This window comes from Carassius carassius, chromosome 46, assembly GCF_963082965.1.
Source record: "Carassius carassius chromosome 46, fCarCar2.1, whole genome shotgun sequence".
In the NCBI taxonomy this organism is placed as follows: Eukaryota; Metazoa; Chordata; class Actinopteri; order Cypriniformes; family Cyprinidae; genus Carassius; species Carassius carassius.
This window is the reverse complement of record NC_081800.1, coordinates 6,633,433-6,656,962: the sequence shown is the minus strand read 5'-3', so window position 1 is coordinate 6,656,962 and position 23,530 is coordinate 6,633,433. Positions and strand designations below refer to the sequence as shown.

General features: G+C 37.5%; 1 protein-coding gene across 3 annotated transcripts in view; it reads right to left on the bottom strand.

The window, feature by feature from the left end:
* Positions 1-22,350, bottom strand: part of LOC132128916 (uncharacterized) — a 32,602-nt gene extending 10,252 nt beyond the window's left edge. Inside the window, exons 1-6 of one of the 3 annotated variants that reach the window (XM_059540320.1) lie at positions 22,100-22,350; positions 7,348-7,611; positions 6,968-7,069; positions 2,456-2,509; positions 2,279-2,332; positions 2,024-2,092 (exon numbers count right to left, since the gene is read on the bottom strand). In XM_059540320.1, the coding sequence (XP_059396303.1) occupies positions 2,024-2,092; positions 2,279-2,332; positions 2,456-2,509; positions 6,968-7,069; positions 7,348-7,611; positions 22,100-22,271 (715 nt within the window). In that variant the 5' untranslated portion in view covers positions 22,272-22,350. Of the gene's footprint in view, positions 1-579; positions 649-2,023; positions 2,093-2,278; positions 2,333-2,455; positions 2,510-6,967; positions 7,070-7,347; positions 7,612-22,099 lie in introns of all 3 variants that reach the window. The other 2 variants (XM_059540321.1, XM_059540322.1) reach the window with 2 other exon arrangements.
* Between the last annotated feature and the right edge of the window lie 1,180 nt (positions 22,351-23,530).

The following is a 23,530-nucleotide window of genomic DNA, read 5'->3' as shown; positions in this document are numbered from 1 at the left end:
AAACCTGCTCTGCAAGTTTGAAACCCTCATAAAACACTGTCCATATGAAAGAGCAAGAGATTCATACCTTTATTTCGACCCCCATAAGCTATACAGAACTACCCAAACACCAACCCCCTCCTGCTGAACTGAATTTGGACTGTTTTTTGGCCATGAGGAACAGTGTGTTGTCATGTTACTGGGTCGAAATATGTTGTCTGTACTCTTTTTATTCATTATTTTCTCTCAGCCCATATTATTATTTTCACAAGACCAAAAAAATAACAAATTATAAATTGATAATTAATCATTATTTTTGCGAAAATCATTGTTATTTGTGATCATAGGCTTTTGAGGAATATATATATATATATATATATATATATATATCATTGATGAAGGAGAAGAAATCTGAATCCTATGGTGAAGCAGCTGCTTATATAGCCAGATGACTCCGCTCATTCTGGCGGGCTTCACCGCTATAGGTTTGTGCAGCACCACTGCCAATCACTGTGTGATTATAAAATGACCTTTTCCCTATAGCATCTAGCAACACGCAGTACAAGTGAAGTATCGATAGGGATTTGTTAGGTCTCTTACCTTTAATCACAATGTCCTCATGAACAGCTGACGCACAGTCAGAGATTAGTTCTGCTTTTTCCTGAGATTCTGAATGATAACAGAGAGAGTGTGGGAATTACTTTTTAAAAAGTCATACTTTTGGCTTGTAATACGAACAAAAACCTGTTCACCTATAACCCAGGGTTAAAAGATGTAATCTCAAACTTAAGTACTTTTTAACACCAAAAGATGACTTTTATGACAAAATTTAACCAGTCATTTCACGTTAATTAAAACCATAAAAAAAAAGTTTCTTGGAATACAATGAAATTTAACTGAAATTAAATAAAATATTTTAAAAAATCTATATTTTATTTCAGCCAGTTGTCAAAGCAACATATCTAATTTTCATTTAATTTAACTTGATGCACTACAATAACTAAAAATTATATATATGGACACATTAAAAGACAGATAAAATTACTAAAACTACATGTATATATATATATATATATATATATATATATATATATATATATATATATATATATATATTAATAGAAACTATAATAGTCTCTCATTGATACTAAAATAAGACTGAATTTAACTTTACCTTTAAATGATGTCAGGCCATTGGCTACTGATGCGGATGTCTCTTCATCTTGAAGAGAGAAAATTGTGAGACTCATTTGTGATAAATTATTTTTTATATTGTGTAATAGACTTACACAGTAGTTCAGAAACATTCATAATCATGTAATTAATGTACAGTACATGAGCAAAATGACTGAATTCTGTTATGATATTATGATTGGTAGAAACGTACTTGGTTACAAATGTAACCCGGTTCCCTGAGATACGGGAATGAGTACTGCATCTTGCTAGATGCTTTGGGGGAAAAGTCATTTTTCTCCTCAACTGAAGCCTTTTTCAGTCATGTAGCTAAACTGCACATCCATGGCTTCATGCAATGGGCCCTATCATACAACCGGCGTAATGCGATGCAAGGCACAGCGTGAGTGTGTTTGCTAGTTTCAGTCCGGTGCCGTTCGCATTTTCCCGTCCAGCACCACGTCGTTTAATTAGCAAATAATAATATCTGCGAGCTCAGAGAGGCAAGACTTATGCTATCTCAGTGGGAGCAATTCGTCTCAATGAGTGCATATTCCACCATGGGAAGGTCTTAATCTCCCTGCGGAGATTGCATAAAACGTTGTTGTCGATAAAGGAGAAGAAATCTGAATCCTATGGTGAAGCAGCTGCTTATATAGCCAGATGACTCCGCTCATTCTGGCGGGCTTCGCGGCTATAGGTTGGTGCAGCACCACTGCCAAGTCATTGGTTCATTTTTAAAACATACTGCAAGAACCAATTGGTGTACAGTTTCACTGCGTAATTATAAAATTACTTTTGACCCATAGCATCTAGCAAGACGCAGTACAAGTGAAGCATCGATAGGGGACCCATTTGTTAGGTCTCTTACCTTTAATCACACTGTCCTCGTGAACAGCTGACGCACAGTCAGAGATTAGTTCTGCTTTTTCCTGAGATTCTGGATGAATACAGAGAGAGTGTGGAAATTACTTTTACAGTACTTTTTACAAAATCATACTTTTGGCTTGTAATAAGAGCCAAAACTTGTTCACTTGGAATCACTTAATATTTTTTACGAAGTATAATGTTTGGGAAATAGTATATTAGTAAATCATTTTATTGTAATGTTAGTAAAAGCACATACCCTCCAGCTCTGTTTGTCTGTTGTTCATGTACTCTTTCATGGGTGAAATAATTTCTGAAAAGTAATCAAAAACCCATATAAATTACAGAGAAATTCTTCACACAGACACAAACACACACACACACACACACACACACACACACACACACACACACACACACATACAGCAACACTTACGGTTCTTGGAGTCTGTCATTGAGAAAAACAAATCCTCTGGAGTTTCTTTTACCTCTGATGATTAGAAATTAAAATATTTGTACATTATGTAAAATGTAACTAAAAACACACCACTAAAACAATTATTGACAATTTCAATTCGGAGAAGAGATTGTCAAATTTCGGGCAAGTTATCAAGATGCAACGCCGGCCAGGACATGTAAACCCATGAGACTTATAAACAAGATCCTTGGATTGACTTCCCCCCACTTCAAGATAATGCTGAGTGTAAAATGTGACCATGTTAGACAATCGCAACAATAATAACTGATTGTCCTCTTTACTGTACTGTATGTGCTATTGCATTTCTAGTTACTGTTTCAAAGATTGGGTTCACTAAGTGTTGCACTAAATTTATCAAAATTGACAGTAAAGACTTTTATAATGTTACAAAATGTTTTCTATTTCAAATAAATGCTGTTCTTTTAACTTTCTATTTATTGAATAATCCTTAAAAATGCAGCCTTGGTGAGTAGAAGAGACTTTTGAATGGTAGTCTATGACAACAAATTCAAGATGCCTGAATCTACATCAAATGGGTGTCAAAGTGTTTAAAAGCAATTTTATATTTTAATTCAAGCAGCGATTTAAGTGTACTTGTAACAAGGAGTCGTAGGCATTCGGATCCATATGCAGCATTTATTAAACAGAATGGTCATACAGGCAGAGATCAGGAATGGCGTCAGGTGTGTCAGGGATAACCAGAATCGTAACCAGAAACAAGCAGAAATCGGGACAGGCAGTGGAGAATCAGAGTCGGAATAAACAGTCCAAAGGTCAAAACACAGGAATAACAAACACAGGGAAAACGCTCGGAAATGTCAGACTGGCTAAACAAGACTTCGCAGAGAGTGGGAGTGAGTGTGCTGCTTTTATGTGTGTGTAAATGAGGTGCACGTGTGGCAAGGAAATTGGCTGATGAATGATGTGCAGGTGTGGCAGGGTGATTGTGATGCAGTGACTCATGGGGAATGTAGTTCGGGTGTGGTGCAACAGATGAGAGGTGCTAGAGTCCGAGTGACATCTGGTGGTTGATGTGAAATGGTCCTGATTGGAGTGCTCTCTACTGAAGTTCATGGGCACTCCATCTAATGATCGTGACATAGCCCCCCCCCCCAAAGGAGCGGCTTCCAGATGCTCAAAACACTCTAGGAGGGCGGTGGAGCGGAGGCGGAACAGGGGGAGGGACGGAGGGGCCAGGTCCATGACGAAGTGCAGTGGTCGAGGACCGGGGCAGAGCAGGCAGAACTAGGCCTAACATGGAGATCAGGAGCCTCTCCTGGACCTGACATGGGAAACAAGGGCCCTTCCTGGGCCTGACAGGGGAAACAGGGACCCGCCATGGGCTTAATTCGGGAACAGGAACCCGCCATGGGCCTAACTTGGGAACAGGGGTCCACCAAGGCAGAGCAGGTGGCGTTGGAGCCCACCAGGGTGGGGCAGACGACCACCACAGCTGAGAAGAGGAGACAAAAGCCCTCCAGGGCGGAGCAGACGACCACCACAGCTGAGAAGAGGGGACAGAAGCCCACCAGGGTGGAGCAGAGGACCACCATAGTTGAGCAGACATGACAGAGGCCCACCAGGGCGGAGCAGAGGACCACCACAGTGGAGTTGATGGCACAGGAAAGCAAGTATGGTCAGGTGGGACTGAAACAGGGAACAATAACAGGTTAATAGCGGCCTCCGTGGCCGTGATGAGATGGTAGCTGGCCTCCATGGCCGTGACAGGGCAGGCGGTGAGTTCATGGAGGACCTCCGTAACCATGACCAGAATGAATGAGAGCTCATAGACGGCCTCCATGGCCGTGACAGAATAGGACGAGAGCTCTGGAAGTGCGGCTGAGATGTGACGAGGCTCTGGTAGATCTGTGGTGATTTGATTGGGTTCATGAAGATCAGCTGTGACTTGACTGTGCTCATGAAGATCACTGGTGACTTGACTGTGCTCATGAAGATCAACTGTGACTTGACTTTGTTCACAGAGGTTAATGGTGACTTGACTTTGCTCATGAAGATCAATGGTGACTTGACTTTGCTCATGAAGATCATTGGTGACTTGACTTTGCTCATGAAGATCGTTGGTGATCTGACTTGGTTCCTGAGGATCAGCTGTGACTTGACTTTGTTCACGGAGGTTAATGGTGACTTGACTTTGCTCATGAAGATCGTTGGTGACTTGACTTTGCTCATGAAGATCGTTGATGACTTGACTTTGCTCATGAAGATCGTTGATGACTTGACTTTGCTCATGAAGATCGTTAATGACTTGACTTTGCTCATGAAGATCGTTGATGACTTGACTTTGCTCATGAAGATCGTTGATGACTTGACTTTGCTCATGAAGATCGTTGATGACTTGACTTTGCTCATGAAGAACGACTGTGACTAGACTCTGTCCTTGAAGGCCACCGGTGACTTGACTCTGTCCTTGAAGGCCACCGGTGACTTGACTCTGTCCTTGAAGGCCACCGGTGACTTGACTTGACTCTGAAAGGTCAACGGTGACTAGCCTTGGCTCTGGAAAGTCCATGGTAACTAGTCCTGAGTCTGGAAGGTCAACGTTGACTAGTCCTGACTCTGGAAGGTCAACGTTGACTAGCCCTGATTCCGGAAGGTCAACGGTGACTAACCCGGACTCCGGAAGGTCAACGGTGACTAACCCGGACTCCGGAAGGTCAACGGTGACTAGCCCTGACTCCGGAGGGTCCACGAGCACCTGACTAGACTCTGGAGGGTCAACTGGAACCTGACTAGACTCTGGAGGGTCAACTGGAACCTGACTCGACTCTGGAGAGCTCACTGGAACCTGACTCGACTCTGGAGAGCTCACTGGAACCTGACTCGACTCTGGAGAGCTCAATGGAACCTGACTCGACTCTGGAGAGCTCACTGGAACCTGACTCGACTCTGGAGAGCTCACTGGAACCTGACTCGACTCTGGAGAGCTCACTGGAACCTGACTCGACTCATGAAATTTAACTGTTGTTTTACTTGACTTTTGGGTGTTAGTAGTGACTTGACCTGACTCTGGAAAGTCGACGGGGACCTGACTTGACTCTGGAAAGTCGACGGGGCTGGAGCCATCTTGTGCAGTGTTGCTGGGTTGGTGGCCATCTTGTGCAGTGTCGCTGGGCTGGCGGCCATCTTGTGCAGTGTCGCTGGGCTGGCGGCCATCTTGTGCAGTGTCGCTGGGCTGGCGGCCATCTTGTGCAGTGTCGCTGGGCTGGCGGCCATCTTGTGCAGTGGCGCTGGGCTGTCGGCCATCTTGTGCAGTAGCGCTGGGCTGGCGGCCATCTTGTGCAGAGGCTCTGGGCTGGCGGCCATCTTGTGCAGAGGAGCTGGGCTGGCGGCCATAACAGGACAAGGCTCAGGAGTGGTGGATACTGCAAAAGTGCTGTGTTCCTCCTCCACAACACCCACAGTATATGCAGAGCTGCTCAGTTGGAGTGCCAGATCAATATAATACTGCAGAGTCCAGTGAGGATCATGCAAAGGCATGAGTGAGCCAAGCGGCTCAGATAGGCCACCACAAAAAAATATCATCAGGCACATCTCGTCCATGATAGATAAATGGTCCATAGGACATAGTCCTCGATGGGCCTAATTCCCTGACGTAAACGCATAAGTTGGCTTACTGGATTCATGGCTGACCTGGATTTACTCCTTAAAGCTGCTGGATCCTGGTTTGGCGAAGTCTTCTGTAACAAGGAGTCGGAGGCGTTCGGATCCATATGCAGCATTTATTAAACAGAATGGTCATACAGCCAGAGATCAGGAATGGCGTCAGGTGTGTCAGGGATAACCAGAATCGTAACCAGAAACAAGCAGAGATCGGGACAGGCAGTGGAGAATCAGAGTCGGAATAAACAGTCCAAAGGTCAAAACACAGGAATAACAAACACAGGGAAAACGCTCAGAAATGTCAGACTGGCTAAACAAGACTTCGCAGAGAGTGGGAGTGCGTGTGCTGCTTTTATGTGTGTGTAAATGAGGTGCAGGTGTGGCAAGGAAATTGGCTGATGAATGATGTGCAGGTGTGGCAGGGTGATTGTGATGCAGTGACTCATGAGGAATGTAGTTCGGGTGTGGTGCAACAGATGAGAGGTGCTAGAGTCTGAGTGACATCTGGTGGTTGATGTGAAATGGTCCTGATTGGAGTGCTCTCTACTGAAGTTCATGGGCACTCCATCTAATGATCGTGACAGTACTAGAGTGTAAATGGTGTTTACGCTGAGTGTAAATTATAGACCAACTGTAAATATCAGTAAATAAAACCCTGTTTACACTAATGTGCATATATTGAGAGATTCAAACTAAATGTAAACAGAAGTGATTCTACAGTATTTGTAGTCTGAGCAATTGGTTACACAAGGCTCGTTACTGGTGCTTGGTATGAATAACACTGCATGCAAGACCAACAGCATAAAGAAGCTTAATTTCAGAAGTATATGTATTAATGGCTGATTGTACCTGGTTTATGGGTGATTTTTAGAATGATGCATCCAATGATCAGGATAACAATACAACAGACAAGACATCCTGAGATGGCCAGCAGTATATTCCTTTTAAATACTGTAATAATGAGGGAAATGCACACATTTAGATAAAGTGAGTTAAATCAACATTTCCTCCGAACATTGCATTATATAATATATTTATAAGAGTTTTCTTTTTTTTTTTTTGTCTGTTTTGTCTGTAATGTTGACAAAATATATATAATCTCATTGAAAATAAAATCTATAAACTATTTTTTTTTTTTAAAGGATTCTGACGCACAAGTGCACTCTAATGCACAAGTTATTCACATCTATACACTATATGAAACAGGTTTAATAATTCCCATTACTCACAAATATAATTGGCTACGAAGCCGTCACTCAGAGCAGAGTACAGCGGTCTCTCTGTGTTTATTCCCTTGCACTTGAATTCACTTTTGATAGTTTCTTCATTTCCTGTCACTTTGAGTACATCTGAGGATCCATTGAGCTGCTGTCCGTTCATGAACCAGGTGTAGTTCCACTGTCTGCCGTCTGAGACGTTACACCTGAGAGTCACATCCCCGGTCATGATGTCACTCAGTTCAGTCTTCAGACTCAGAAATGCTGGTGGACAAGCTTAGAGCAAAGTAATACTGTGTTACTTTATCGTTTTTTTAAAATAAAATATAATTCACAGTGAGCCATCTAATCAGTATAGCCTTTAGTGCTTTTCCTTTTACCAGTTTTAGTAACTATTCAAAATGTTTACTTGAAATCACCAAATCGCTGGGGAATATATTTATCAATAGCAAAAAAAAAAAAAAAAAAAAAAAAAAAAACCTTGTACGGGTCAAAGTTACCTATTTTTCTTTTATGCCAAAAATCATTAGGATATTAACTAAAGATCATGTTCCATGAAGATATTTAGTAAATTTCCTATCATAAATATATCAAAACTTAATTTCTGATGAGTAATATGCATTGCTAAGAATTCATTTGGACAACTTCAAAGGCAGTTTTCTCAGTATTTACATACATCAATGGGAAGCTTATTTATTCAGCTTTCAGATTATGTATACATTTCACAAAATTGACACTTTGGGTTAGTTCACCCAAAAATCTAAATTATGTCATAAATGACTTACCCTCATGTCGTTCTAAACCCTTGAGATCTCCGTTTATCTTCGGAACACAGTTTAAGATATTTTATATTTAGTCCAAGAGGTCTCAGTCCCTTCATTGAAACTGTGTTTACGGTATACGGTCCATGTCCAGAAAGGTAAGAAAAACATCATCAAAGTAGTCCATGTGACATCAGAGGGTCAGTTAGAATTTGTTGAAGCATCGAAAATACATTTTGGTCCAAAAATAACAAAAACTACGACTTTATTCAGCATTGTCTTCTCTTCCGTGTCTGTTGTGAGATTTCAAAACACTGAAGTGTAGTGATATCCAGTTCACAAAGAATCACTCGATGTAACCGGATCTTTTTGAACCAGTTCACCAAATCGAACTGAATCGTTTGAAACGGTTCGCGTCTCCAATAAGCATTAATCCACAAATGACTTAAGCTGTTAACTTTTTTAACGTGGCTGACACTCCCTCTGAGTTAAAATAAACCAATATCCCGGAGTAATTCATTTACTCAAACAGTACACTGACTGAACTGCTGTGAAGAGAGAACTGAAGATGAACACCGAGCCGTTCTCGAGTCAAGAACCGGTTGCATCGGTTTTCGGATCACCAGTAGTTCTATCGGACAGTTCGATTCAATAAACCGGTTGAAGAAATCGGTTCACCGGTTCTTTTGCACTGTAATGACGTCATTGGTGATGATTGGCCTTCATTCAAGCCCTCGGTTTACCCGCGCTCATAACATGCTTACAACAGACCCGGAAGAGAAGACAATGCTGAATAAAGTCGTAGTTTTTGCTATTTTTGGACCAAAATGTATTTTTCGATGCTTCAACAAATTCTAACTGACCGTCTGATGTCACATGGACTACTTTGATGATGTTTTTCTTACCTTTCTGGACATGGACAGTATACCGTACACACAGTTTCAATGGAGGGACTGAGAGCTCTCGGACTAAATATCTTAAACTGTTTTCCAAAGATGAACGGAGGTCTCACGGGTTTGGAACGACATGAGGGTGAGTTATTAATGACATCATTTAGATTTTTGGGTGAACTAACCCTTTGAGACTGGTTTTGGGATCCATGGTCACATATGTTCAAAGCATATTATGCAGTAAACTACACTTTTAAAGTGATTCTGTTGTAGCGTATCTGACCCGAATCAGACAAATTAAAGAGTCGATCAGGACTATGGTTGAAACACGAGCTGAATTCCTCAGAAAGGCAACAACAGGTTGTAAATCATTCCGTGCCACAGAGTCAGAAGCAAGATAACCAACCAACCAACTCTTTCACAGAACAGCTTTCAACATTAACACCACTAAAACAATTATTGACAATTTCAATTTGGAGAAGAGATTGTCAAATTTGGGGCAAGTTATCAAGATGCAACGCCGGCCAGGACATGTAAACCCATGAGACTAATAAACAAGATCCTTGGATTGACTTCCCCCCACCTAGCAGAACTAGACTGAAATTCCTTATGTCAGAGAATGGCACAGAAACTGTCTTTTAATGAACTCAAAAAGAAATGAATATCAGTCCATCGCTTGACTCCATATTCATTTATATGTAACCTACACATTTGACTATCATGTTTATAATCACTTATTGTGTATGTCTTTTAATAACTATGGGATAGCTTAAGGATTCATATTCATGTTTAGTATGTTTGTGCTTGAATTTCTTAGCTTGAAACAGTCCTGACCATCAGTTATTTGTCAAATGTATCATATTCTTGTTATAGGAATCATGTCCAAAATTAGACCCTGCAAGAGCAGGGAAATTCGGAACACATGCTTGATAAGATAACATATGATTTATGATACCTCGAGCAAAGACGATATCTAATTGGTCAAGACAACATTTGAGGTGTGGCCAACAGGCCAGTTTAAATACTCAGGACACCATAACATTATTTCTTTTAGCTTTCAGCTTTGCTTCTGCTATTAGTCATGCCTGCTTTTAGTATACTTTTAGCTTGTAGCTTTGCTTCCTAGATTTTGCTTCTAGCGATACTTTTAGTCATCACTGTTATTTGAGCGCGGTTCCAGCGTGCTTCGGCCTGCACGCCTGCTGCTACTTCGCCACGATGAGAAGAAACCACCTAGTCTCATTAAACTTTACTTCTGTACTTTTACTTTCGTTTCTTTTCTTTTCCGTTGAGAGTTTTGTGTTCTGAGATAAGTTTTGTAATGCCGTGTCCCCGAGTCTGACCTCGAGTGCCCGTTCAACTTCAACCAGCCCACACAACTCCGCATCTTCAGCCAGCTCCCAACCACAGGCTTCCCAAGACGTCACTTCAGCAACTACTGAACTTCCAGCCAATCAGCGACATCGGGAAACCCCCTTTCAATGACAACAAATGGAACCCCCTTTACACAGGAGACGCAAGTAGTACCTTCAGACATTTGTACTGGTGTATCTAATATAATTTTAACCTCATTGAGGAACTCAATGCGAGGGTTAATTAAGTGATTGATGGCTGTTCATGTCTATGCAATTTCACATATTGCTGTAAACTTGGGACTTCACATTTTCATTCTCTTAAACTCATTCTTCCCTACCTTTGTATATTCCTGCAACTTATATGAATGTCTGAGTGCGTGTGCTTATGTGTTAGATTAGTTTATATGTCTTAGATTTATCTAATAAATCCTTATTCATATTGAAAAGAGAAGTATCTTGTGTTTTGTGCTTACAAGTTATTGTCTTGTAAGATTAATAAGGGAATTAAGATCAATATAACTCAAAGGGGATTGAATTACAGTGAATAAGAACCAAATTAGTATGCAAATTATTCAGAATTAATATTTAACACTTTATCAATTATTCGTCCACCGATAAATTGAGATTAGTGTATTTTATCAATTCTGGACAAAATATCATCCTGTGGCCTATGGTAATAATATCATAAAATTTGATAACTGATTATGAGCAAGGTAACAGAATCTACAGTTTAAGGCAGTAACTTGTAACGAAGTTGTTGGAGAGAAATTCTCTGGCGCTGATTGGCTGGCAGTCTGTCAATGATGCGTTCTGAGGGACAGCAATCGATGGTGATTGGTTGGTTGGCTTTGCCGGGTGGCGCTTCGTTTGCGAGACTTCTTGGATTGCGTGTTGCTATGCAACGGAGTTTCCACTAAGTCTGGAGCGACTCTGAGAGGGTTGACGAAGTTCAGCGAAGGATCTTACGGAAGAGTTGATGAGTTTTGAGTGAGCTCTTGATGGTTTGAAGAGTACACGCGGGACGATGGAAAGGTCAGCACAAACCATAGGCAAGAGCCCAAGTCACTGCAAGCAGGGCAAAAAGTGAGGCAAAAAAAGCTGAGGCAAAAAGCCTGTCATTGGGTTATAAGCGTGTCCATCTGACCCGTTCTTCTTAGTGCGACAGCCAATCAGATATTCTCTTGGGCGGGGCCTACGCCCCCGTTCTCCGGCCCTTGCATGTAATTAGCGTAATGTCCACGTGATCGCGTGTCTCCAAACTTCTGAGAGTTTAGTTTAAACGCTTTAATAAGCAAACTTAATAGTTTATATATGGTGCATCCTACACACATCTGATTGATGCCGATCTTGTTACTGTGCTAATTTATAGTGTTTTCACTATACTTTGGATATTAATATCCAGTGCAGATTTTATCTTAAACGGCTCGTTCAGTGAATCACAGGGCGTCTCAGTGATCAGCCGTGAAACAGTGATTCTGTTCAAATTCCCTTTAAAGTCTTAAATGATTCCCTTTGATCTAAATTGACCTGTTTCCCTTACACTGTCATCATTTTCTCAACCTCATATCATTCCAAACATGTATTATTATTTATTTTCTTTTTCTTTTTCTTTTTCATGGTGTTAACTGACAGTGCACAATTCATTGCCTGTGAGCATTCATGTGTTTTGAAGGAGGTGTGGCTTTGTAGAGTTATTTGCAGGCAGGGTGGAATCTTATGCTTTCAAAACTAGCTTGCTATTGCAAGCCTTCCGAAATCGCCTAAGAGAGGGTAAAGTATGGCTTGTCTCAAAAAATTTGATTGATGAGGGTCATAAAAGCCATCTGTTCTGGACACCTGTTTGTACACCCCCCTCCCCTCCCTGTACAGCCAGTGACCTAAATATGAACTTATGAACCCAAGGAGGAATTTCGGTGGGAGGGAGAAGTGTTGGGAAGCTATGTGCTTTTTTTAAACTCTGAAAAGGGCGAAATCATGAAAATGGTGTAAGGGAAGATTTTATTAAGGTTTTAAATACACAGTGCATTTCAAGAAAAAGGTTATAAACGCATAGCAGCAATGGAAACAATGTAATGATCGTTTTCATATTTGGAAAAGTGTAACAACGTTGTTAAAGTTGTTACAAATGAAATAAAAATAAAACTAGGTTACTGGTTATTTATCTGAAACAACTAAACAAGTCAAAACTATCAGATATGTTTTCGTTAAGCAATACGTGAAAAAGATGTGAGAGCTTGTAGCATTACAATTTAAAAATGGTGTTTTGTTACCAGCTAGAAAATAAAGAAAACTAGGTAATAGTTTTAGCATTTGTACCTTACCTCAAACTGAAAAAAAGAAACGAATGTAAAGCTGCGATACAAACCAGAAAAGTAGGAGTTTTGTCACGATGTTAGAGAAAAGTTAAAACAAAAGAAAAAAGATGGTAGGCATTTACGCTGATCTCAAAGAAAATACATCGGACCCTGTCTTTAAAACACCAGCACAAGATACTTGTCAAAACTATGTTGTACTTTACCACTAACTAAAATTTTACTGAAAGAGTTAAACAAAAGAAAAAAAAAAAAAAAAAAAAAAAGATCTCACAGCAAAGTGTTACGACGTCTCCGGTAACGTTAGCTCGACTCAAACAAAAAAAAAGAAGCTAACGTAAAGCAATGTTATAAACCGAGAAAGTAGGCGTTTGTCACGTCGGGTGAAAAGTTAAAACAAAAGAAAAAAAAAAGGTAACTTAGGCATTTAGGCTGATCTCAAAGAAAATACATCGGACACGTCTTTAAAACACCAGCACAAGATACTTGTCAAAACTATGCTGTACTTTACCACTAACTACAATTTTTAAAATCTAGACTGTTAAACAATAGAAAAAAACGATCCTCCGGCAGAGTTGCGAAGCGTCCGTAAAACAACCTCACAGCACGAAGACACACTCAGAATGAGGTTCGGGAATGCTCCGGAAATAAACCACGCCTCCAGCGCTAGAGAGGGCCAGGCTGTAGGTGTGATAGCAGCATCAAATAGATTTAAATGTTACAATAATTAAACTAAGTAGTTTTTAATAAATAGACATCAGTCCTTAATAAGTGAAAACTTTATATCCGTTTAAACATGTGGTCAATTTTTACTTTTTAAATGATGTAGGCCTATATGATTTTTATTTACTTTTAGGCTAGTCTTAAAAAATAAAAAATAAATAAAAAAAAAACATGGTTGAAAAAGCGTTATTTGTTTTTAATGTGTTAAGTTAATTACTTTAATCTACGACTAGTCTAAATCTAGACTATCTCCGTCGATAAATCTTTTATTTTTGTCAAGCTTAATTTCTCAAGCTATGTCAATTAACACACACACACACACACACACACACACACACACAATTTCCTTCTGTCAAGCTTGTGTCGCGTTATCTAGTAAATAAACCAGACGTCATCTCAAGCACCAAAACGCGAATGTGTCCGCTGTCTGTGTGATTCCTGGTGCGTGCATATCAGTTAGACATCAAGGGGTTGTAAAAACATCTAACGGGTTTTGAAATGCTTGTAACTGGCTTGTGAAACTAACTAATTTCAAAGGGGGTTTTATATATATATAGGATTTTTATTTTAATTACATTTATCATTTTTATTCACAAGGTGATTTTTTAAACACAAATGCACACAGGTCATACAAACAAGTGTAGTCTACGTTGTTTTTTTCAAGCCTCAATACACACACACACACACACACACACACACACGTACTTTCCTTCTCCCATGCTTATTCTGTGAAACATTTCAATAGCCACATTTTTATTTAACAAAATCTAAAATGAGATCTGATTTATTGCTATATTAAATGCTTCTGTAAGTTGTAATCTTCCGTTGTCATATCTTTTACATTTTATTAAAATAGGTTCAACTGTTTCACAATATCACATTCAACACAAAGTCCAGACACATGTATTTCATCTTATAAATAATGACTGATTAAGTGCAATGTGTCCAATTCTATGGCGAGATCTTCCCTTCTATTCCCAAAAATTCTCCTTTCATTTCCAACTGTTCTTTGAATATTATATAAATGCTGGCCTTTATTCTAACCAACACATTTAATTTGACACGTATCTTTTTATTTTTACTTATTTTTTAATTAGACCTTTTCTTTCTAATTTACTCATTGGAGTATTAAATAAGATGTCTTACTTTCATTACCTTCATTACCTATATGTGTGGGTATCCATACAAAATAAATCTTTGTTTTTGCTTGTATTCTGAACAAACTCTGTAAAATGCCTGACAAAATGTCTTGTCTAGTAGAAGCTTCACCACTCTTTAAACTTGATAGTACTGAAAATGAGTCTGAACATATGACTACTTTAGGTATATTAATGTGTTCAACCCCACTGAAGAGCCAAAAATATGACAATAATTTCTGTAGTATAAACAGACGGATGATTAGATGTTCTTTCTGGTATTCTATGCTCTTTATTTTTAATCTAAACAAAAGACCTTGATGTTTTATTTTATTTTAATAAGCCACTCACACTTACTTTAGTAGCCTTAATCATTGAATATGTCTTTTATTTTGTTAATATTAACTTCTGGCACGAAATTCTACATTCATAAATGTATGTTTTTCAATATTCCCCCACGTTTAGTGGCGTTTAAAGAGGAATTTGTGATGTATTTGGTGACGTTAAAAGGAATGAAAAGTCCCAAAGCAAGATTTTTGTATTCTTCATTAGAGGATTTTGGTTTCTTAATGTGAAAATCTGTTACTCCCCCCCTACATTTTCTTTATCATTATATATATTTTTTTTCTTAAGTGTTGTTTTATTATTTTACATTTATTTTGTTTTATGATGTACAGAGTGTGAACAAACATTTAGTGTAATCTCAGACCGTATTTGTAAATCTACCAGTAATGTACGTCTTTATGTTTTTAATGTTTAAAGCATCGAATAAAAAATAAAAAAACACACACTAACACTCCCCCAACTCCCTAATAACGTTGGTCCCAAAGGTTTAAATGTATGTTAAAAGAATTAAACAAAGTAATGTTTTTAATGACAACACATCAGTTCTCATTCGATGAAAACATTCTACCTGGTTTTAATATTAGACCGATGTTTTTACTTTAAAATTAGGTTTACCTATACGATTTAATTTTTTCATCTCAACAAAATTCCTTGTTGGAAAAAAGTGTTGTTTTATTTAATTTTAATAAGTCACTTACTTTAGTAGTCTAAACCCTTGAATACGTCTTTTATGTTGTCAATATTAACTTCTATCATTGCTATATCATTGCTATATCAATTAAAACATACGTTTAGGCAAACACAAATATTAAACAGGAATGAATGTGATATGTCAAGATGGGCTTTTCTTGCCAAATAAACTTTTACAACATTACAGGAAAGGCTAAATATGTCATCTCTAGTAGTGCGTAGAAAAGCGTCTGGTGTCTTTGTGTTTACTTTTACGACCATGTCAGCGAAGACTGTAAAACATCTAAAGGTTTTTGGGGGTTTGCAACTCAATTGTAATCTAATTAGTTTTCCGGGGTTCTGGTGTTGTAAATGGTGTTCTGCAGGTCAGCTAAAGTAAAAAACAAAAAACAAAAAAAAATGTTTGTGTATTCAGTGATCAAAGGGTGACAATTTCAACTTTATGGCTTAGATCTTTTTTTTAGCTGAAAGTTCATTTACTGGTCAAAAGGATGTGAAATCTTTTAACAAGTCAGACCATAGAAAAATGTAGTTTAATTCGAATTAATTTAGTTTATTTTAGTTACATTTATAATTTTTATTAACCCCTAGACCTTTCAACCTCAACATAGACGTACTGATAATGCAAACAAGTACACACACACACACACACAAACATACAATCATAAACACACACACACACACAAAAATGTAAACATACAGAAAACATGAACATGTAACTTACAATCAAAGAGACCCACTTACACGAGACCAAAAAACTGGGAAAACGAGTCGTATAAGGCCCTAAGCGTAAGACCAAACCATTGCAATTAGGATGGTGAAAACTACGGTAAACAGATTCAAACAAAAAGAGCTAACAAAATCATGGAAACATATCGTTCTGGTTTCAAAGTGTAACGCTATGAAAAACATTGCGGTTTATATCTATGTATATGTGTGTGTGTAAAGTTCTCTAACTTGCTCTATTCTTTTTTATTCAATCTGTTTTCTTTTTATTTATTATATTATTTAAAAGCCCATGCTTCGTGTACTGTGTTAACCTAACTGAGACTTGTTATATCACTTATATATCATTGCTCTTTTTGTTGTTTTGATTGCTTCCACCGTCCTCATCTGTAAGTCGCTTTGGATAAAAGCGTCTGCTAAATGAATAAATGTAAACGTAAATATCTCACCACTCTAGCAAATTTTAGGTGTACTTAGCAGGGGCTATTGTGTCTTTAGGGTATATTGCACTTATTGTCATTATGGATATTTGTATGCTTATTTTCATTTCGGCATCTTAACGAACACTTACACAATTTGTCTTCGTTTGAGTAGCTAACGTTACTCGACGGTCACATTTAGGTTTTCACCACTTACACTCACAAAAAACACCCAAAACCTGTAACTCTGTCATAATAAGGTTAGTTAAAAATACAAAAACTTAATGCCTGACACCTTTGTAACTGACTAAAAACTGATGTTTAAGCTAAACAAACGACAGAGGCACTGTGCCTAAAACTGCGAACACAAACATCACTAACTTAAATGAACAAAAGACAATAACCACCAATATGTGTTCACACAGTTAACTTTATTTAGATGATTCAGCATTAACTTAAATGAACAGATGATAATAAACACCAATATGTGTTCACACAATAAATTTATTTAGATGATTCACGGAAATAAAATGACTCTTGAGTTGTTAGAAGAGAAAAATGTGTACTGACATAACTGCGAAAATGACTTAAGGGCTCTATGAATCGGATCATTGAACCAAACTGTCCAAATGAATCATTTTTCAGAAGTGAATCGGACTTTGCATCGCTAAAACAGATCATAAAAAAGAGATTTGTAACATCACAACATGGAAGGAGCGTATACTTCACAAATAGTGTAGAAATCTTTGCAAAGGTGAATGATGGGTATTGTAGTTCCCTGACCTGTAGATCTACATAGCTTGAATGAGGTATTAGTTAAATGTATTAAATTGAACCCCCATCATCAGACGGGGAAATGTAGGAAATGATGAACCCCCATCATCAGACCCCGTTCTGGAGATTGTGTGTATGTTTGTTTATTTTTACAGACACATTTCATCATAAAACTAGGTAAGCATGGCCTTGTAATAATATGGTAAACATGTCATAAGTCGGTCAATCGTGCCTCCAGAGTTTATCTTACTGCATCTCTATAATAAATTTCTGCAATGGCTATACTTGTCACGGTGCTTTTAAGTCGGGGGTCTTGGGGTTGTTTTAAGAGCAAACCCTTGTTTGCCAAACTAGTGTTAAGCGACACTGTCCGCATTTTTAAAGTTAAAGAGGATAATGAACACTTTCACAATCTATTATTGTCAGAATGCATAATCAGTGTTAGGGGTCAACTAGTTACATATAGCTAAATTATATCATTTGATTACAAAAATAAAATGTAATCAGTTACAGTCACAGAAAAAATAATTAAATTGCGGTTAATTATGAAAATGTTACATCTGAATATTTTTTCACACACGTACAGATTTAATTGATATATTTCATAAACCACCTTAACTACTCTAACTACTCTATGTATTTAATCGCCAAGCAAATCTGATTTCGTGGTGGTTATGCTTTAAAATGAAATCACAATCACAATCCTAATTTAAGTGATGAAGGATTTTGAAAAGTCTGACGGTCATTAGTTGTTGAGCACTGTTAACCCCGTCCTGTTTACACGTTTCAAAAGATTAACGGTTAAAAACATTACAAGTCATAAACATGTAATCAAATGTAATCAGTTACATTACTTTTTTAAAGAAATTGATATAGTTGCACAACCTTTTAGATTTTAAATGGGGTCATTTGTGATCTATAACCTATTGCAAAGTTCATAGTAACCTCCCCAAAACTGTGCGTAAAATAATTCCCCCAAGGTCTCAGTTAGAGCTAAACGTTAAAACAAAAACTTAAGGTCTTTGTTGGCAGTTTTGTGAGGAATGTGTGTGAAAACCGCGTTTGGGACCAACGTTATTAGGGAGTTGGGGGAGTGTTAGTGTGTGTTTTTTTTATTTTTTATTCGATGCTTTAAACATTAAAAACATAAAGACGTACATTACTGGTAGATTTACAAATACGGTCTGAGATTACACTAAATGTTTGTTCACACTCTGTACATCATAAAACAAAATAAATGTAAAATAATAAAACAACACTTAAGAAAAAAAATATATATATAATGATAAAGAAAATGTAGGGGGGGAGTAACAGATTTTCACATTAAGAAACCAAAATCCTCTAATGAAGAATACAAAAATCTTGCTTTGGGACTTTTCATTCCTTTTAACGTCACCAAATACATCACAAATTCCTCTTTAAACGCCACTAAACGTGGGGGAATATTGAAAAACATACATTTATGAATGTAGAATTTCGTGCCAGAAGTTAATATTAACAAAATAAAAGACATATTCAATGATAAAGGCTACTAAAGTAAGTGTGAGTGGCTTATTAAAATAAAATAAAACATCAAGGTCTTTTGTTTAGATTAAAAATAAAGAGCATAGAATACCAGAAAGAACATCTAATCATCCGTCTGTTTATACTACAGAAATTATTGTCATATTTTTGGCTCTTCAGTGGGGTTGAACACATTAATATACCTAAAGTAGTCATATGTTCAGACTCATTTTCAGTACTATCAAGTTTAAAGAGTGGTGAAGCTTCTACTAGACAAGACATTTTGTCAGGCATTTTACAGAGTTTGTTCAGAATACAAGCAAAAACAAAGATTTATTTTGTATGGATACCCACACATATAGGTAATGAAGGTAATGAAAGTAAGACATCTTATTTAATACTCCAATGAGTAAATTAGAAAGAAAAGGTCTAATTAAAAAATAAATAAAAATAAAAAGATACGTGTCAAATTAAATGGGTTGGTTAGAATAAAGGCCAGCATTTATATAATATTCAAAGAACAGTTGGAAATGAAAGGAGAATTTTTGGGAATAGAAGGGAAGATCTCGCCATAGAATTGGACACATTGCACTTAATCAGTCATTATTTATAAGATGAAATACATGTGTCTGGACTTTGTGTTGAATGTGATATTGTGAAACAGTTGAACCTATTTTAATAAAATGTAAAATATATGACAACGAAAGATTACAACTTACAGAAGCATTTAATATAGCAATAAATCAGATCTCATTTTAGATTTTGTAAAATAAAGATGTGGCTATTGAAATGTTTCACAGAATAAGCATGGGAGAAGGAAAGTATGTGTGTGTGTGTGTGTGTGTGTGTGTGTGTATTGAGACTTGAAAAAAACAACGTAGACTACACTTGTTTGTATGACCTGTGTGCATTTGTGTTTAAAAAATCACCTTGTGAATAAAAATGATAAATGTAATTAAAATAAAAATCCTATATATATATAAAACCCCCTTTGAAATTAGTTAGTTTCACAAGCCAGTTACAAGCATTTCAAAACCCGTTAGATGTTTTTACAACCCCTTGATGTCTAACTGATATGCACGCACCAGGAATCACACAGACAGCGGACACATTCGCGTTTTGGTGCTTGAGATGACGTCTGGTTTATTTACTAGATAACGCGACACAAGCTTGACAGAAGGAAAGTGTGTGTGTGTGTGTGTGTGTGTTAATTGACATAGCTTGAGAAATTAAGCTTGACAAAAATAAAAGATCTATCGACGGAGATAGTCTAGATTTAGACTAGGCGTAGATTAAAGTAATTAACTTAACACATTAAAAACAAATAACGCTTTTTCAACCATGTTTTTTTTTATTTATTTTTTATTTTTTAAGACTAGCCTAAAAGTAAATAAAAATCATATAGGCCTACATCATTTAAAAAGTAAAAATTGACCACATGTTTAAACGGATATAAAGTTTTCACTAATTAAGGACTGATGTCTATTTATTAAAAACTACTTAGTTTAATTATTGTAACATTTAAATCTATTTGATGCTGCTATCACACCTACAGCCTGGCCCTCTCTAGCGCTGGAGGCGTGGTTTATTTCCGGAGCATTCCCGAACCTCATTCTGAGTGTGTCTTCGTGCTGTGAGGTTGTTTTACGGACGCTTCGCAACTCTGCCGGAGGATCGTTTTTTTCTATTGTTTAACAGTCTAGATTTTAAAAATTGTAGTTAGTGGTAAAGTACAGCATAGTTTTGACAAGTATCTTGTGCTGGTGTTTTAAAGACGGGTCCGATGTATTTTCTTTGAGATCAGCGTAAATGCCTAAGTTACCTTTTTTTTTTCTTTTGTTTTAACTTTTCACCCGACGTGACAAACGCCTACTTTCTTGGTTTATAACATTGCTTTACGTTAGCTTCTTTTTTTTAGTTTGAGTCGAGCTAACGTTACCAGAGACGTCGTCGTTTTTTTTTTCTTTTGTTTAACTCTTTCAGTAAAATTTTAGTTAGTGGTAAAGTACAACATAGTTTTGACAAGTATCTTGTGCTGGTGTTTTAAAGACAGGGTCCAATGTATTTTCTTTGAGATCAGCGTAAATGCCTACCATCTTTTTTCTTTTGTTTTAACTTTTCTCTAACATCGTGACAAAACTCCTACTTTTCTGGTTTGTATCGCAGCTTTACATTCGTTTCTTTTTTTCAGTTTGAGGTAAGGTACAAATGCTAAAACTCTATTACCTAGTTTTCTTTATTTTCTAGCTGGTAACAAAACACCATTTTTAAATTGTAATGCTACAAGCTCTCACATCTTTTTCACGTATTGCTTAACGAAAACATATCTGATAGTTTTGACTTGTTTAGTTGTTTCAGATAAATAACCAGTAACCTAGTTTTATTTTTATTTCATTTGTAACAACTTTAACAACGTTGTTACACTTTTCCAACTACAAAAACGTTCATTACATTGTTTCCATTGCTGCTATGCGTTTATAACCTTTTTCTTGAAATGCACTGTGTATTTAAAACCTTAATAAAATCTTCCCTTACACCATTTTCATGATTTCGCCCTTTTCAGAGTTTAAAAAAAGCACATAGCTTCCCAATACTTCTCCCTCCCACCGAAATTCCTCCTTGGGTTCATAAGTTCATATTTAGGTCACTGGCTGTACAGGAAGGGGAGGGGGGTGTACAAACAGGTGTCCAGAACAGATGGCTTTTATGACCCTCATCAATCAAATTATTTGAGACAAGCCATACTTTACCCTCTCTCGCCTACCTTCGATAAATACATTATGAAAGTCAATGGGGTTCAAAACCACATAAGACCCCAATGACTTTAAAATGGACAAAAAATAGTTTTATCACAATATATATTTAGTGTTCCACAGAAGTGGAAAGTAATACATGTTGGAAACAACATGGAAAGTGTGAAATTATGACAGAATTGTCATGTCATTTTGGGTGAAACCTTCCATTTATCATGTTAACTATTCATTTTAAATTTTTGATTGTTGATTGGTTATATCCTATATATGAAATATATATATATATATATATATATATATATATATATATATATATATATATATATATATATATATGTCGCAGAGGTAGTTTATATGTTCAGAAGAGTCTAACTCACCTTGAACTCGCACTTGTAGAGTCTCACTGTCCACTGAGAAGTCTCCTCTCTGTGCTTTGCAGTGATAGTCACCAGTGTCAGTCAGAGATACTGCGTCAATGGTCAATTCTGAATTTGCGATCAGAGGCTTTGAGTCTTTATGCCAACGGTATTCCCAACCTACTCCTGACATTTTACAATCAAACTTGACTCGCTCCTCAGTGTAGAACAACTCAAACCACTCATGTTTTTTAATGATTGGTTTTAATGTGATATCTAGGAGCAAAAGAGGTTAAAATTAGAAAAAGTGGAACACCTTCAAACAAATACTTAATTTGAAGATGCTTGATGTTCTAGGTAATCTGTTACTACTGAATGACCTGACTTGCTCAGTGAAAATCCTTTTCAACATAACTAGAAAGCTGCAAGCACTGACAGTTTTCCACTTTATAATACAAATATCAGTGCAACAGTACAGAAGCTAAACCAGCTAAACTCAAGAACATAATGACATAGTTCATAACTATTTGCATCTATTTTTATTAATAGTTATACACTCACCTAAAGGATTATTAGGAACACCATACTAATACTGTGTTTGACCCCCTTTCGCCTTCAGAACTGCCTTAATTCAACATGGCATTGATTCAACAAGGTGCTGAAAGCATTCTTTAAAAATGTTGGCCCATATTGATAGGATAGCATGTTGCAGTTGATGGAGATTTGTGGGATGCACATCCAGGGCACAAAGGTCCCATTCCACCACATCCCAAAGATGCTCTATTGGGTTGAGATCTGGTGACTCTGGGGGCCATTTTAGTACAGTGAACTCATTGTCATGTTCAAGAAACCAGTTTGAAATGATTTGAGCTTTGTGACATGGTGCATTATCCTGCTGTAATTAGCCATCAGAAGATGGTTACATGGCGGTCATAAAGGGGTGGACATGGTCAGAAACAATTCTCAGGTAGGCCGTGGCATTTAAACAATGCCCAATTGGCACTAAGGGGCCTAAAGTGTGCCACGAAAACATCCTCCACACCATTACACCACCACCACCAGCCTGCACAGTGGTAACAAGGCATGATGGATCCATGTTCTCATTCTGTTTACGCCAAATTCTGACTCTACCATCTGAATGTCTCAACAGAAATCCAGACTCATCAGACCAGGCAACATTTTTCCAGTCTTCAACTGTCCAATTTTGGTGAGCTCGTGCAAATTGTAGCCTCTTTTTCCTATTTGTAGTGTAGATGAGTGGTACCAGGTGGGGTCTTCTGCTGTTGTAGACCATCCATCTCGAGGTTGTGCGTGTTGTGGCTTCATAAATGCTTTGCTGCATACCTCGGTTGTAACGAGTGGTTATTTCAGTCAAAGTTGCTCGTCTATCAGCTTGAATCAGTCGGCCCATTCTCCTCTGACCTCTAGCATCAACAAGGCATTTTCTTCCAC